General features: G+C 40.9%; 1 protein-coding gene across 4 annotated transcripts in view; it reads left to right on the top strand.

Annotated features, from left to right (window-relative positions):
• Positions 1-15,284, top strand: part of GNB1L (G protein subunit beta 1 like) — a 49,762-nt gene extending 34,478 nt beyond the window's left edge. For 3 of the 4 annotated variants that reach the window (XM_026859802.1, XM_026859803.1, XM_026859801.1), the window contains exons 6-7: positions 2,614-2,829; positions 7,651-15,284. In XM_026859802.1, coding sequence (XP_026715603.1) covers positions 2,614-2,829; positions 7,651-7,917 — 483 coding nt within the window. In that variant the 3' untranslated portion in view covers positions 7,918-15,284. The remainder of the gene's footprint in view (positions 1-2,613; positions 2,830-7,650) is intronic. The other variant, XR_003399544.1, reaches the window with a different exon arrangement.
• Positions 15,285-15,315: the final 31 nt, after the last annotated feature.

The following is a 15,315-nucleotide window of genomic DNA, read 5'->3' as shown; positions in this document are numbered from 1 at the left end:
CTTGGGGAAGGCATCATGTTGCGTAACAGTGCAAACAAAACAATTCAGCAGGAATAATACATGTAGAAACTGGAAATGTAGAGTTATTACTTTATATAAACTATAGCAATTATTCCTGTTGACTTGACAGCAGATCACCTTTTCTTCCTTCCTTGACAGTTATCCAAATGCAACAACAGAATGTTCTGCTTAGGAAGAACAATGATTTATAATTCATTTTTCCACTGAAACAGAACATGAATAGTGAAGACTTTTCACCAGAACTGTCCATTGTTAGGAACAGAAATAAATAGGCTGTTGTGAACCCCTACTTGGTGAGTCCAGGCATCAGACTGAGAGCTCCCCTGATCTTTAAATAGCTTTTATTGTTTAAGTATACGTACTCATTGAAATATTACACTTGATATGGTTAGGGAAAGTCAGGAAGAAGTAGTGTGGGAGACCTTCATTCCATAGAAAACAATACTTTTTTTAAAAAAATAGACCAATCTTAGATCTCATTTGCAAATTACTGTTTTTCAAATCTAAGCTAAGATAAACACAGCACCAAAAAAAAAAAAAAAAAAAGTTGCTTGGCATTTCCCATAATGCTGTGCACTCACTTGTCTCTCTTCTCTTAATATGGGTTATAAGCACGGATGAGAGTCTGGCCATCCCGTTTTGAGTAAGGCAGAGGAGCTGACCCTGCCCACCCAAATCGTTTCCCTGGCTAAGGAAAGCTAGGCCTTCTGTGGAGCCCCAGGGCTCTGGAGGAGTCGTGTGCTCAAAGAGCAGTACAAAGAATTGTGGGGCTTTTTTATGCCCAAACCTGGGGCTTTTTCAAACTTAACTGGAGTAGCTATGAAACTCTTTGTTTTGCTTTGAAGGTTTTATGCTTTATTATATATAAATAAAATCTGGAATGTTCATTTAATTCAGATTTTTTTTAAACTTTTCCCTGGTATTAAAACCCAGGTACTCTTCATCCAAAATACCCAATGAGTTAACATTATTTCACATATATTGACATATATTAATTGTTCTGATCTTATATTATCTTAGCAAATCAAAAATTCGAGAGAAAAATTCTGGGCATTATGAGAGACCTTCACTGTGGGCCTTTGTAGCCAGAGCATGCTCCCTGCATTTTCAAAAGAAAAGGGATCTGAAAGCAAGGACTGAGGTTTCTGCAGGATCCCAGGTGTGGACAGACCTGTTCAGAAAGATAGTGTAGGTGATTTCCCTTTGGTTTCCTTCTTTTAAGAGGCAATTTTCTTCCCTGCTCAGTGAGATCTAGTCTTCATTTAAAAACTTCTTTAGGCTGAAAAAATCTGAGAAAGAACATGAGGCTTTTACTCAGCAGTCTTATTGCCTAGACCACCCATCTCTTGTTAGTTTAACTCCCCTTAGAGCAAATAATAACCAGCGGGAGAATAGTCTGGACCATTAACAGAGGCAGTGAGCCTTTGGCCACTGCAGGTTTGTATCATGACATTGACAGCCAGCAAGTTTGAAGAACTTCACTCGATAATGTGATACCAGTAAAAATTAATTCTTTATAAATGTTCTTTACCTTTATTTTGAATTGAATACCAAGCAAACAAATCCTATAGGATCAGACGGTGTTTGGAAAGAGCTGAATAACCTACTGGATACTTTTCTTAGATGTGCCTGCATGAGGTGATCATGATCCAAATGTGTCTTTCAGTGTTTCTTTTCCTATTAAAGAAGTAACTGGCATTAACAGATGCCTATTTTTTAGCTGCTTTTTCATTAGGGATTTGCATCTTCACTCACATAACCAGTTACTGCTTACGGGGTCATTAGTCTTTTGGCTGGAGCAATGATGAATATTTTCCTTAAGTGTGACATGTAATCCAGTAATGTTCCCTTCTCTGAGTTATTTCAGAGGCTTAAATAAATTAGGTGTCTGCCCAGGGTGCCATGCCCTTTGGCCTGTGACATCATTAATCAAAATAGCCTTCAATTGGTTACAGTGGGACTCGGGCGCCCATTAACCCCTTGGTGACTCACCCAGAGATTCCTAAGGAGAGGCTCAGTGTTTACCTTTAAGCACTGTGGTGCACTTGGGTAAACGATCCCTATGTGTAACCCTACACTTGGCAATGTGAAACTGCAGTCTTTAAGTATGGAACTTCTTTCAGTGTCCATACGGGTTTGTATAGCTTGATAGTAACTCATTGCTCTAAGTAATTTTTTTCATTGCTCTAAGTAATATTTTTTAAGGAGCACTAACAGAGTTCAGGCCATGAAGTAAAGCTTCTGAAAACTTCAGGCAGCCTTTCTTCAGGTGTTGTAGAGAGCAGTAGTTTGGATTTTCAGAGATAAATTTTCTATGTGTGTGTGTATATATGTGTATGTTAGATAAGTATTGTATATATAAAACATAGAATTTTATATGTAGCTATAAAAACTGTAAGTGCATGTCAGCAGTTACCTAGTAATGCTTTTTGTAAGTGGATGGACTATCAAGATTTGACATTCAAACTTCCAAACTCTTCACTTGTACACCAGTCAGCATTTTCATTTCTTTTTTTGGCACCTTCCTGGGGATGATAATTTTCCTTAACAGACTATTTACTTCTCAAACAATTTTACTTTTCCCTCCATCAGCTCAACTGTGGTTCACAACCGTTGCTTCTGGCTGGCTATGAAGATGGATCAGTGATCCTTTGGAGTTTGTCAATGGGAAAAGCATTAAGCCAACTTGTTTGCCACCAGGAGCCAGTGATGAGCCTTGACTTTGACTCGGAGAAGGCCAAGGGGATCTCAGGCTCATCTGAAAAGGTGCTTAGCATCTGGAGCCTCAATGAGCAACAGAACCTCCAGGTCAGGATCATTGGCCCTCTAATGTCATTTATCCCACTTTGCACTAACAGTTTGATAGACTAAAAAAATATTTAGTCATGAAGAGGAGTTGTTGCAGATCTCTAGCTAATTAATCACAGACTGGTTAGAATGTCTGTGCTATGTGACTAGACTTAGCAAAAGATGGTGAGGATTTAAAAAAAGAAAAAAAAAAAAAACCCTCTCACATGTTTCTGGTTTTACCAAAGTTGCAACAGGCACACAAGCCTAGCATTACTCAAGCCATTGCCTCTGTATCTTCATTTATCACGTTAGTAGTATCCAGCTCTTGAAATGTCCTAAACATTATAAATGAGTTATAAAAATGAGAAACAAAGGATTGCTTTTCCAAAGGTTCTGCTTGAATGGATAGAGCTTTCTTTCTAGTGTGGGAAAGACAGAAATATTCCATGAAATACTTCGCAAACAAAAAGAGTGGGAGTAGCTCAGCTAGCACCAAGAGGATATGAGGTTTAGGCAACCAGCTTCCTTTGGCACCTTTAGAGCCCTAGCTGGAGACAGGGAAAATAAGTTAATTGGATATATCAGTTTGTGTCTGAGTTACGCATACCTGGAATGGCTGGTTTAGAAGGAGGTATCATAATCACCGGTTCAGGCTATGCTAGTGAATGGCAATAAATATTGCTTAATCTAGACAACTTTAGCAAGTGTTCCAACAGTGCTAAGGGGTTAAGTAGGTTTTAATTAGGTGTGGAAATGAAGTGCATAAATAAGGCTCATGAAAATTAAAATGGCCCATGCATAGCCTCTCCACTGCTGAGTGCTTTAACCTTTTTTAAAGTGGTAGTTGTCCCCTGAACACACAGTGAAGGGGGCCTGAACCAGCCCTTGTGTGCCCCCATATCAACCTTGAGAAGAGAGCTGCTGGATACACCAGTTTGTGGAAGAAAAATAATTGCTCTTTCAGCTTGCAGCTTTTGTGGAGATTTTTAGGTAGTGTGACAAGTTAATGCTGTTTTTTGAATGGTGCTACAGGAAGAAAAGCAAGTGCTGGGACATCCAACAGTGACTCGTCACCTGGGGGGCACTGTGAAGGTATATCATCATCTGCTGGGCATCACCACAGAGCTAGCATCTGTGGAGTGGTAGGGCACTAAGGCTCCACTGCATGCAGTGTAAATGCATCCAGCTGAGGTGAAGTTTGGAGGATACAATACTCACCGAGGAGAATCTGAACTTTAATAAGCATTACGACAAGAAGTAACAGAGGCACTCTAGACTCTGAATAAGTAGCAAAGGCATTCTAAGCAAATGTGACAAAGAGTGTTAGCAAGTCTGGTACACAGTTGTCATGGTTTGGGGTATTTTTGTCATGTTTGCCCTCCCCCTGCCCTGGCCTTTCTGTCACTGTTGGCACACATCTGCACCTGATGACCTTAGTTCAGGGAAGCAGAAGCAAGGTGAGCAGGTAAGTCCCAGTAAGAAACTTGGTATTGAGACTAGTTTTCTAAGGCCAAAGTGTCAGAAATCTAAATCATGACAGGCTTCTTAAAGCTTCTAATACTATGGTGTTGGAGAGGAAGCTGTTCCTTCATATTAATTATAGCATAGCTTTTTCCTAAATTCAAAGAAAATATTGTTCTCCACAGCACATTTCAGTTATGAGTTAACTGTAATGCAGGGCTACAGGTATGACTCATGGGAAAAATAAACAGTTGTTCACCTGAAATATTCCAGGTATTGTTTTCCACAGGGTATTCACGTTCCCAGGAGATGTAGGTTTAGTACATCTTCAGCACATCACACAGAGATAGTAGTTTTTCTCAGAACAAATTTAAATGCCCAGTATTCTAAACTATAAGTAATGTTTCTATGCTTCATGCATAGTGTGAATGCCCTAATAAAATGCATCTTTCATATGAGCACTAGAGATTGTCAAGGACATAGATTAAGTTTTTTTCCACTATTGCATTAATAATATAAACCAGATGGAGATTTTTTTTCCTGACATTCCAGGTACCTGAGGTAATGGTAGATGTTGGAAAGCCACTCAGTGGCACATTATTTTTATTCTAAAAGGTTTTAATAAGTAAACGTGGTGCATAGCTATCTGCCGTTGGAGAAATAATGATGCAATGATGGTACTTCAGCTCTGTTTTAAGTGGCAATGTTCCAGTGTGTCAATGAATAGATGATGAAGGTAGCTTCATAGTTTATTGCTATGGGGAAAGTTTGGTGTATTGTCTTCTACAAGAAAGTTGCTGAAATCATCACTGTCAGCAAATGACTGGATTGGTTATGAACCTTCTGATTTGGACAAGATACTGTAATTATGTGATGATGTTTGTGGTAGAATGTAGGAGGTAAACAACTTCTGCAGGTGAATAAACAGAGCAGAACTAAGAAATGTGATAATCACAGAAGCTCCTTTATACATGGCAAGAAAAAAAAGTCTGTAGGCTGTAATGTAAGTGAGTGCACAAGTTTTGCTAGTTAGGTTGCTAAAGTTTTTACCTCATGCTGAAGCTAAGGCTGCTGCTATCTTGGCTATTTTTCTAATAAAAATAGGGCTTAAAGACATGATTTGGGTGTAGGAGAGATTTTTAAAAAAAACAAAAATCATAGCTAGTACATGTCAAAATTTCTTAATGCATCTGGTAGTAGACACAAGTGTCCTTGGTCATGACTGGCTGAAAGCAGCTCACCTGTTTTTACCTCTTTGTTTTCTTAATTACAAGCTGGTTTTCTGGTTAGGAAATGATGTTGGTATGCATTTGACTACACTAGTTGCCCATAAGTGACTGGACGGTACAGATCCTGGCAGCAGGATTTCACCTGGCTGCATATACCTTGAGCAAGTTGTTCTACTTTGTTTTGTTTTTCTCTCTCACCTCTTGTATTTGCAGATCATGCACAAATGCCCACTGTTCCCTCATGTTCCATAGCCAAAAGGCATCACCATTACAGGCTTCATTTTCAAGTTGTAGCTTGCTGATGACATGCAATTTCTCCCAGTCAGCCTGATTTTGCTGTATGGATCTTGCCTGCATAATTGACAGTAATGATGGGAAGCACCACACCCAGGATTGGTTATAGCCATTAGCTAATAATCTCAGTTACAGAGTAAGGCCCATCTTACATTTGCCAGGCTGGTGATTAAGTAATAAATCCTTCCCTTGCCAGTATGCATACGCCAACAAAAATCCCACTGAAGCCATGCTACATTAGTGTAACCGGGGAGTTTGGAAGAACTTATGTACTAGCAAAAAGCACAGGTTTTGCAGTAGCAGCCCCACAAAAAGGCCCATGTACAGCCTCCTGTTGTTCATCAGGCTTGAACAAAACTTGCTGTCCTCTGTTCTGAATAGACACGTTTGTTGGGTCCTGTTTAAAAGAGGAATGTATGGAGCATGCAAGAAGCACATCAAGTTTCATTTAGCCTTTTTTCTTGAGTAAGTAGCTGGGCAGTTGTTATATAGTTGAAAAATAATTGCTTATAGCTTTGTGCCTGTAAGATTCCAAGATGCTTTCAACTGCATCTGAAACCAACTTTGACCAGCGTTTCTGGGGTTTTAGTTTTCTGCATCCAGTATTATAGTTAAAATTATCTGCAATGAACATACTCTTTATAATCCTAAGTATGCATCATGGCATGTCCTTTCCAGAGGAAAGCTACTCAGATGTAATAGGCTTGTCAATCCCTTCCCTCCTCAGAAAAGCAGGAAACAATACGTAGTGTATTAAAACATGCACTAAATGATAGGGTTTTGGGAAATTCTTAGAAGCTTTGGTGCAAAATAGCTACAGATTCAGTCTTAAGTAGATGGTGGCATTAATGTGTCATTTCCCATTGTGCTTACAAATAACAGCACTTTGAGGTCAGCATACACTCACACAGTGTTTTCCACTCTGTGACAAAAGCAAGGCTATTTCAACACAGACACACTCTGGAGCATATACTGGATGTGTTTCCCAGGTAGTCTGCTGACTAATACAAGTTAGCTGAGGTGAGAACAGCAAAAGTGCATTATATTGAGCTTTTCCTCTGTGCTTCAGGGGAAACTCACGTCAGTGAAGTGAAAACTTTTCTTGGGCTAAGTCCTGTGCAGCCCCGGAGTGCCTCCTGAACGAAGCTAAATGCCTTCCAATTTAATTGTGCCCCTCAGAAACTTGTGCCCCAGTAGTCTCCGAACAGTAACAAAAGGCTTCCAAGACTGAAATCAATAACTTGGTCGTAATCCCCTTCTTGGAATTTGGTGTAAATAAAAGTCTCTTGGGAAGGAGTACTAGAAATACAGATTTCCTGACACTGTAACCTAATTCCTGGAAGCATTCCTTTCTCAAGACTCTGGTAAATTCTACCACAGCTTATTGGGGTTTTTGTAAGGGCCCACAGTAGTAGAAATAAGTAGCAGGTAGTTTAAACATCAGCTCAGAATCTCAGCATGGGAATATTGCAGAAGCAGGGAAAATATATGGCTGTCGCTCTGAACATTGCAGCTCATGCAAGAATAGCTGTAAGAAAAAAGCTGTGTAGTCTGGTTCTCAAAACCTTGACAAAGAGCTTTCCTTGTGACAGAATACAAATAGCCTTAAATATAGTATAAACTAAAAACATACAAGGGATGCTTTTATTTTTAGAGAATGGTGCTGGAGACAGATAGGCTCACGTTAAGGTCTTTTCCATCTCTATCTATAATTGTTCTCACTATGTGGTGAAAAGCTCATACTACCTGTGTGATACCAGTATATATGGGTGGGCATTATACCTTCTAAAATCCCAAAATGTTCCTTTTTCTTCTGTTCTAAACATTAGAGCTCATCTATAATTTTCTCACACAGGTTTACAAAAAACACAACCTTGTCAACGCTGGCATATCTGATATCGCCATCCGTCCAGACAAGAAGATTTTAGCAACAGCAGGGTGGGATCATCGCATCAGGATCTTTGGCTGGAAAAAACTGAAGCCCTTGGCAGTGCTGGACTACCACACAGCAACTGTCCATTGTGTGTCCTTCTCAGATCACACAAACCCCAGTGAGAGACTGCTGGCAGCTGGCTCAAAAGATCACCGCATCAGTATCTGGTCAATATATACTCAGACGTGACATGTTCTGCACTGTCGGACAAGGAAAACAGGACTGATGAAGCAATTCTTTACACTGTAATTCAAACCTGAATGTGGGGAAGTAGTAGAATGTATTTCCAGGCTGAAGTGAGAGTCCTAGGTTAATTCTTATGCTGCTTGTTCAAGCTGCAACTTTTGTTTTCCAGAGAGGGAAGCGGATTTTTAAAATGCATAACAAGCAGAGCAAGGCCAGCCACAAGCGCAGACATAGAACAAGTCACTTCGAGTTCTGCTGCAGATTTTGTAACAGCTTTTGTTTGGCAGGTTGCTCAAATAACTTGTGCCAGTGTCTTTTTTTGTGAAAAAGGACTGGAATCCCTCAGACTGCAGTGGGGGCAAAATACATCTGCTTGTAAGTCATTTATGTATCCAAGGATCTGAATCAGTGTAAAATATCACTCTTTCTTGAAAATTTATACCCATTAAACCACTTCCAGTGGTTTCTCATTGTCAGTTACTTTTTCTTCCCCATAACTGAAAGGCTATCAGAACAACCTTGATTTGTTCACACTTCTGTCAGTTTCTAACTTAAACCAACAGCCAGGAATGTGACTAGGGACGGCCTTTGGCATTTATGAATTTCATTATGTCTCCTGTCACCTCAAGCCTCACAATTAATCACAAGAAAGAAAGGGGAAAAAATCTTCCCCTGCACTGCACTGCAAAGCTATGTAAAGCCTTTAACAGAGCCAGTGCTAAATCCTTTCCATAGACTGACTAGCTGAAGGATTTAAACTCACCAATCCAATTAGCGCCCTTCTCCTTGGAGAGTTAGGGGTAAGTTTCAGCATGGCAAGTCTGGGATTCAGCTACACAACTCCCATTAACGTTGAGGGGAATTGCACGGATAAATCCTTATCCACACAGTGCGAATGGCTCCATTAACTTGTCATGGAAACTGAAATTTGGTCATGAAGGGTTTTTTTTGTTTGAATCATGAGGCAGCATTTGCCTTCTGTTAAAGCATACTAGACACACAGCAGTCTGTTCATAGACACCTTACTGTTGTATTCAGTCACAAAGCTGCAGTTACAACTGTCCCACTGAAGCAATTAGCAAGGGCCAGATTGTGAAAAGGGAGGTGGCTTGGAAACTAGAACTCAGCTTTACAAACTGAAGTGTTCCGAGTTCCGGGCGTTGCACTGTGGATACTTTATTGGGAATATTTGTTTCTGCCTCTGTACGGAGCTGGACATCAAAGCAAAAGTCACCAGAATTGTAGTGAACAGCAACATCAAAAGACTTCAGAAATTATTTCAGGGAAAACACACAAGCAAATTAAGATTTGGGTCTGCTATCCAGCTGTGCTTTACAGGCAGAGAACACTGTTGGACTAAAAGTCTTAAGCACCAAGCCTGATGGTCTTTCCATTAAAATACAGAAACAGGATACTGTTGCCAGGCTTTTCTAACTAAAACTTGGTCTTAGACTTTTGGAGTGTGATGACACTTTAAATAATGCATTTCTTTGATTATTTCTTTACTATTCGGTAGCTGCATGGAGGATCACATAGCAGTTGAAAATTAAAGCCTAATTTTGCGTGATCCTGAATCAAGAGGAGGTGCTGGTGTTCATTTCGTCTACCAGACAGAGCTGTGTAGATCGCAAGGACTCCATCTCCACCCATTATCCACCCCCCCACAGAGGAGGAGCTACCTACACCCTGCAAGAGGCTCCAGCCAGCAGCCTTATGGAATGAGACAGGGTCCTTCTCCACAAACCTGCTGCTGAAAGAAACCTTTGCTTTTTTTCTTTTTCCCCTTTCTTAAAGTAGGTCAGAATCAACATAGATAAACAAACAAATAAATACGAATAGATACATGATAATGTATCATGTGTGGTCCAGGGACTTGTCATAAAGAGTCTGCAAAGAGATTTTCTTTTGGCTGTCCTGTCTTGTACTACACTACACATGAAGCCTGCCAGGCAGCCTTGAGGTTGGTATCTCCTGTTTGTGTGCTGCTCTTGAAATGGAACTTAGTGAAATTCTGCTGAAATAAGTTAAATTAAATAAGTCTCCATCTGCTCAGGAGAGTGCCCTGCCTGCTGTTTTAACCTGTGTAATCACTGCACCTTTGTAATCACCAGCCTTGAAGTGAGAGCTGATGAAGGCCTATGCCCAAAAAAGCACTGTCAGGCTGGTGGTTGGGCACTGTCCTGGAAGGTGACAAAACCAGCTCTGCATCTCCTCAAGGGTGTCCTGTGTCAAAAATTAGCACTTTATGCCCACCCTCAACTCCAAGACACAGGGTTAGAGACACAGGTTAGAGGCACATGTCATTTTGCATGGCCCAAGACCAGGATCACCACCTTGGGACTCCTGGAACAAGAGGCATAGCACTGCTCAGTGCTGGAGCCCAGCATGTTTTTGGACTACCTGAAAAACTTAGCTTCTGAGCAAAGTGTAAATTTCCACAACTTATCACTCAAAAAACCCAAACAAAGTAACCACAACCATCAAGATACATAGTCAGTCCCTGCCTTGTGAACCCATGCTCAGTTTTCTCTCTCAGCTGTGCATCCCAGCTGTTAAAGGTTCCTTTTCCCCCTTCTTCCCGATGGACTTGAGAGCTGCTGTGCAGTGGCCCTGGGGGTGAGGAGTGGCCTGGAGGTACAAGCTTGCCGCTTCTCCATAGCAGCAAACAGCAGCCTACATGTTGGGCAATTTCCGCATAATTGAGCTGTAGGTTTAATGCTCATCCAGCAGAAAAAGGAAGGGAAATCCAAGGATCACCCATTTGGGGCAAATGGTTACGGTAGGAAATGAGAAGGGCCAAGCCTGGTCCCAGTAGAGAAGTAATGGCGCTCTCATTCTTTTGCCAGGAAAAGGCAGCTGTGCCACCAGAGAGGATTGTAAGTGGTGAGAAGCCAGTTTCAAGACTGGAGCATGGACTAAGATGCAGATCTCTCCAGTGTTTCAGGGCAGCTCCATGCTCAGCACAGCCCTTGTTCTGAACGCCAGTTAGAAGCAGCTCACGCTCCAGGGCTGTTGTGAGGCTCCCAGGCATTGGTACAGCCTGGCTCTGCTCCTGGCTCCGCTGGCTGTCAGCCTGGCTCACAGCCACCCCCACCCATTTCTAGACCTCAGGTCCCAGAGCGGTACACAAAATACATCTCTAGCAAAGGCCTGTGCTTCTTACATCCACAGTAGGAAATAACTTTTGATACAAATACTATGATATTGGCACGGTGGGAGCCCCTTAGGAAGAATGGGTTAATACCCCATGTCTTAATAAGAGTGCTATTAGATCAGAGCCTGAAAGTTAGGAACTCTTGAGTATATTATTTTCTCTGAAAAACACCATTTACTGTCATCACTGGTGTCTAAATTAATTATGGAGCCTCACAAAGGATGTTTAGATTTACTAATAGGTCTTGTGGAAGATATACTAAAGATTCTTAGGTGCCTTCACATCTAACACTGCCCTTCACTGTGGGTTAAATATTTATGTTTGTCTGACTAGGTAGATTTAAAAATAAACACAGTCATGCAAGTGCAAATTGAAAATGAGGGCATGAACTGCATCTGTAATCTTACTAGCAAGCAGACACAGAGGTAGAGAGTTTCATCAGCTTCAAGAGGAAGGACACATGTTGCAGATCTGCTTGCAAGAACAGACCCATCCTATGCTTATTTACTTCCCATTACCAAAGCACTAACCATGGGATACTTTTGCATATTACAAGAATTAATTCATTAACACTTTACATCACTATTGATTTTATTTGAACACTCAGTAAAGAGCACTTTTTTCCCGCATTATAGTTTCCTTGAAATGAGCAACCAGACTACATTAGTTTGATTTAGAGTTGAGCCTAAATGACATAGTTTGAATGTGAATTACAGTCTTCTTAAAGTTTATTTGCTTAAGGAACTGACCTGGGCTTTCCCAAAGAATGATTTCCAACAGGAAGGACAGGCTATATTGCTATAGACTGTAAAATACAGTTGTCTGATTGCATCTAGGAAATTAATTATATTTTTTTCGGGAAAAAAAAAAAAAGCTCTTTACAGTTGTAACATGAGCATAGTTATCACTCAAGCTTTCCGCTGACTTGCTAGCAGGAAGGTTGTGAGTGAAGAGCCACCTTAAGCTGCTGGAGTTAGCTCTGGAATCTCACCTGCCAGAAAGGAACAGGGCTAGCCTGTACCTGGCCTAAAGGATTCAGGAGTGAAGGTGATGACAGCTAAATGATTACAAAAGGCTTCCTCCCAAGAATCACCATCTTTGGCACTATGAGAGGGAAGAAAGCAACCAGCATTCATAAACTAATAGAAATAAATCCCAAACACTAGCATTTGTGCAGCAATTACATGGAATATTTATCACCACTGGAATGAATGGTGATCTCTGACCCTCTAACATTTTTTGCAAATGAATCCATTAGTTCCAACCCCTTTCTCCTATCAGTACACGAGCCATAAAGCACTGCAGTCCTAGGTGCAGATGAGCAAGGAAAGAGGAGATTAATTGTATTTGTAGTAACGAGTGAAAAAGGAAGTAGGCTGAGGGCCTGCAATGAGATAGTTGTTAAATTTAGCCCTATATAATGCAATTGCTTTAGTAAGCCAATAAATTACTCTGCAGCTCGACTTGGATTGTTGCAAAGGTTTGAGTTTTAGAGAGCAAATTTTTATAGTTAAGTCAATACTAGCTTCTGGACTGCTTTGGATTTTAGTACATTTGAGATGCATCTGCAAAGCCAGCTTACAAATGAATAAATCTTTCCTTTAATTCAATCTGCCAAGAACAAAGATAGAACACTGACTACTGCAGGAGCCATGTTAGTGATGTAAACCAAAGGACTGGGGATTAAACAAGGATTACCGAGCGCTAAATCAATGTGTTTCCTTTTCTGGCTGTGTGTCTGTGGTGTGAAAGTATGGATCATTACATAAAACATGGCACATGACTGCCTGGATTAATACTAGACAATGTTACAGCAATGCTGAGACACAAAGTTTGATGTTTAAGCATGACCAGTGTGCTACCAAGAAAGTGATAGCGATGACTAAGGAAGAAGGCATGGTTTTTGTGGTGTTTGTAGTATTCTGAAATTCCAACCTGGGTCCCCCTACCAGACTAATTTTTCCAGGTAAACCTGGCTGTGTTTAATCCATGCCCTACTCTTCTGGGGCATGCTGGAGGTTTCTTTTATAATGTGAAGAAAACTATCAAGAATTAAGATCATACTGGGTTTTGCGGGGAATTGATTTAAAGATCTCACAGTATGAAATTAAATGCAACACACCCACCCCCACCCCCCAAATGGCTGCACTATCAGATACAACAAATAGAAATGTAACTTTTTTAATAGAATTAAACTGAAGCATACCACTTGCCAACAACATCAAAGGAATCATGGAGCAAGTAACTGCATTCTGGAAACCAAATTCATTGTCCCCTGGCCTTACCACATACTCTCATCCCTTTTGGTCAAGACCAGAGCAGCAGGCAGAGTTTGTGCTGGTTAGTGACAGTCTCTTGTGTACGGTTTTACCACCACCCCTTACCAAACACCACAAAGTAACGGGTCTGTTTGGGTTGGGCCATTTGCTCCCCTATGCATTTTTAAAGCTATCGTCAGTTGCATTTACTCAGCCTATCCAGAATTTTGTTCCTGAGTAGTGACACCCCCCCCAAGACATTTAGTAGTGATACACACCCCAAATACACTTAACACATGTCTGAGGAGGTGAATTTTGTTTTAGCTGTTAGTGGTTTATCTCCCTTCAATACAATCCATCACAAAAACTTGACACTATAATGTGTTGTTATACCACATAGTTGGGACTATAGCAACATAATCTCTCAGTTGTGAATGTTTTGCTCATTGGATTAATGGTATGAAATATATCTGTACGTTCTATCAGCATTACTGTGTACTGCGTTAGTCTGACTTATCTCAGAGGAATTTGATTTGCAGTTCGGTATTAAAAGAGGAGAGAATGGGGGGTGAGGGGGCAAACTGAAACAAAGAAGTGACTTGCTCCTGTAAGTTACATGATACAAAGATTCTGGAAAGCAGGAAGGACCTTGAATAAACCACCTTCAGCAAGGCCCCAGAGTCCTCATAGGAAAAGGGCAAGGATGGAAGGGATGAAAAGTACCTAGAGTAAGCACACTATGATAAGTCTGTCTTTTTAAACCTGTACGCAAGCTCATTTCAGTTTCACAAGTATTTGCTTTTACCTCCCCAGCATCCTTTTTTAAAATGTGTTGGAACACTAGAAAATGCTGTAAGACACCTACACCACTAAATAAGCCTGTGCTCACCCAGAGGAGCATATATTAATTTCTCTACTATGAACAGTCATAATGTCAAACGTTACAGTGCCACTGGAGAGAGCAGCAGGAGGGACTGAGGTCCTGAGGCAGCCACATGCACTGCAGAAGAACCGTCCCAGGGCAGTACTAGCTCCTTACAAAAGTGACATGGCAATGAAAAAATATTAATTGTCTATTACAAGTTGAAGTTCTAATTAAAAAACAAAGCACTGTTATATTAGATTGAGATTATAGCTGGATGCTGTTTCCTCCTAGTTTTTATTCACATATACATAAATTAGGACAGCAAAAAAACCTATAAAAATCCTTTGGCACTTTCTGGACAACAGTGATCTGTCTTTCCTACCAGCAGGGCTGGTTGATCCTGATTATGTCCAGATCAGGGAATCGAGGGAGGATGTTAAAATGCTGAGCCATTATTCAGCTCCATAGCTCTGGCATCTCATGCATGCAAAGGTACATTTTCCAGGCACCCATGGCATGCCTTGCTATAAACACGTTCTGACATAGGTGGGAGGAAGGCTGGTGCATTGGGCCTACAGAATAACTTTGAACATGGCAGAGAATGTGGACATGGCATTTGTCTTGATGGTAATTTTTAAAATTGCTGATATGAAATCGCAGTGATTCATGGATCCATTGTTTGTGCTCACAGAAAAAGAGCATCTAGGCTACTTTTAACATAATACTTATGGGAAGTATTGTCTTTTCATATTTTTTTTGCCTCAGATTTTTTGATGGCATGCAGACTTGGCATCACACTAAATAGAGACATTGATTCTTTATAGTTTTATCTCTTGAGCCCATCTGGTTTGAAGTAGTTGACAACAAGCAGGAAAGGGAATAGAATGAAAGACTCACTTCATGTTTGCAGAATAAAAAATGTGCAAGGCAGTGCTCAAATCAGCCTGGGAGTGCACTTCCCTCTCACCACCCCTCCTCTGCTCTTTTAAGATGATTGGAACAGGATAGCTTCTCCTGCAAGCCCTTAGCTCAGTGCTAGCTCTGAGTGCCCACTGTTGGAGCTGAAGCAGGCAAGCTGGAGCACGGAGGGAGAAGGGGAACCATCTACCCCCCCCCCCCCCCCC

Source organism: Athene cunicularia (genome assembly GCF_003259725.1).
Source record: "Athene cunicularia isolate RWA chromosome 15 unlocalized genomic scaffold, athCun1 chr15_part1, whole genome shotgun sequence".
In the NCBI taxonomy this organism is placed as follows: domain Eukaryota; kingdom Metazoa; phylum Chordata; class Aves; order Strigiformes; family Strigidae; genus Athene; species Athene cunicularia.
Note: the sequence above shows the minus strand (reverse complement) of the source record. Positions and strands in the feature narration are given on the sequence as shown.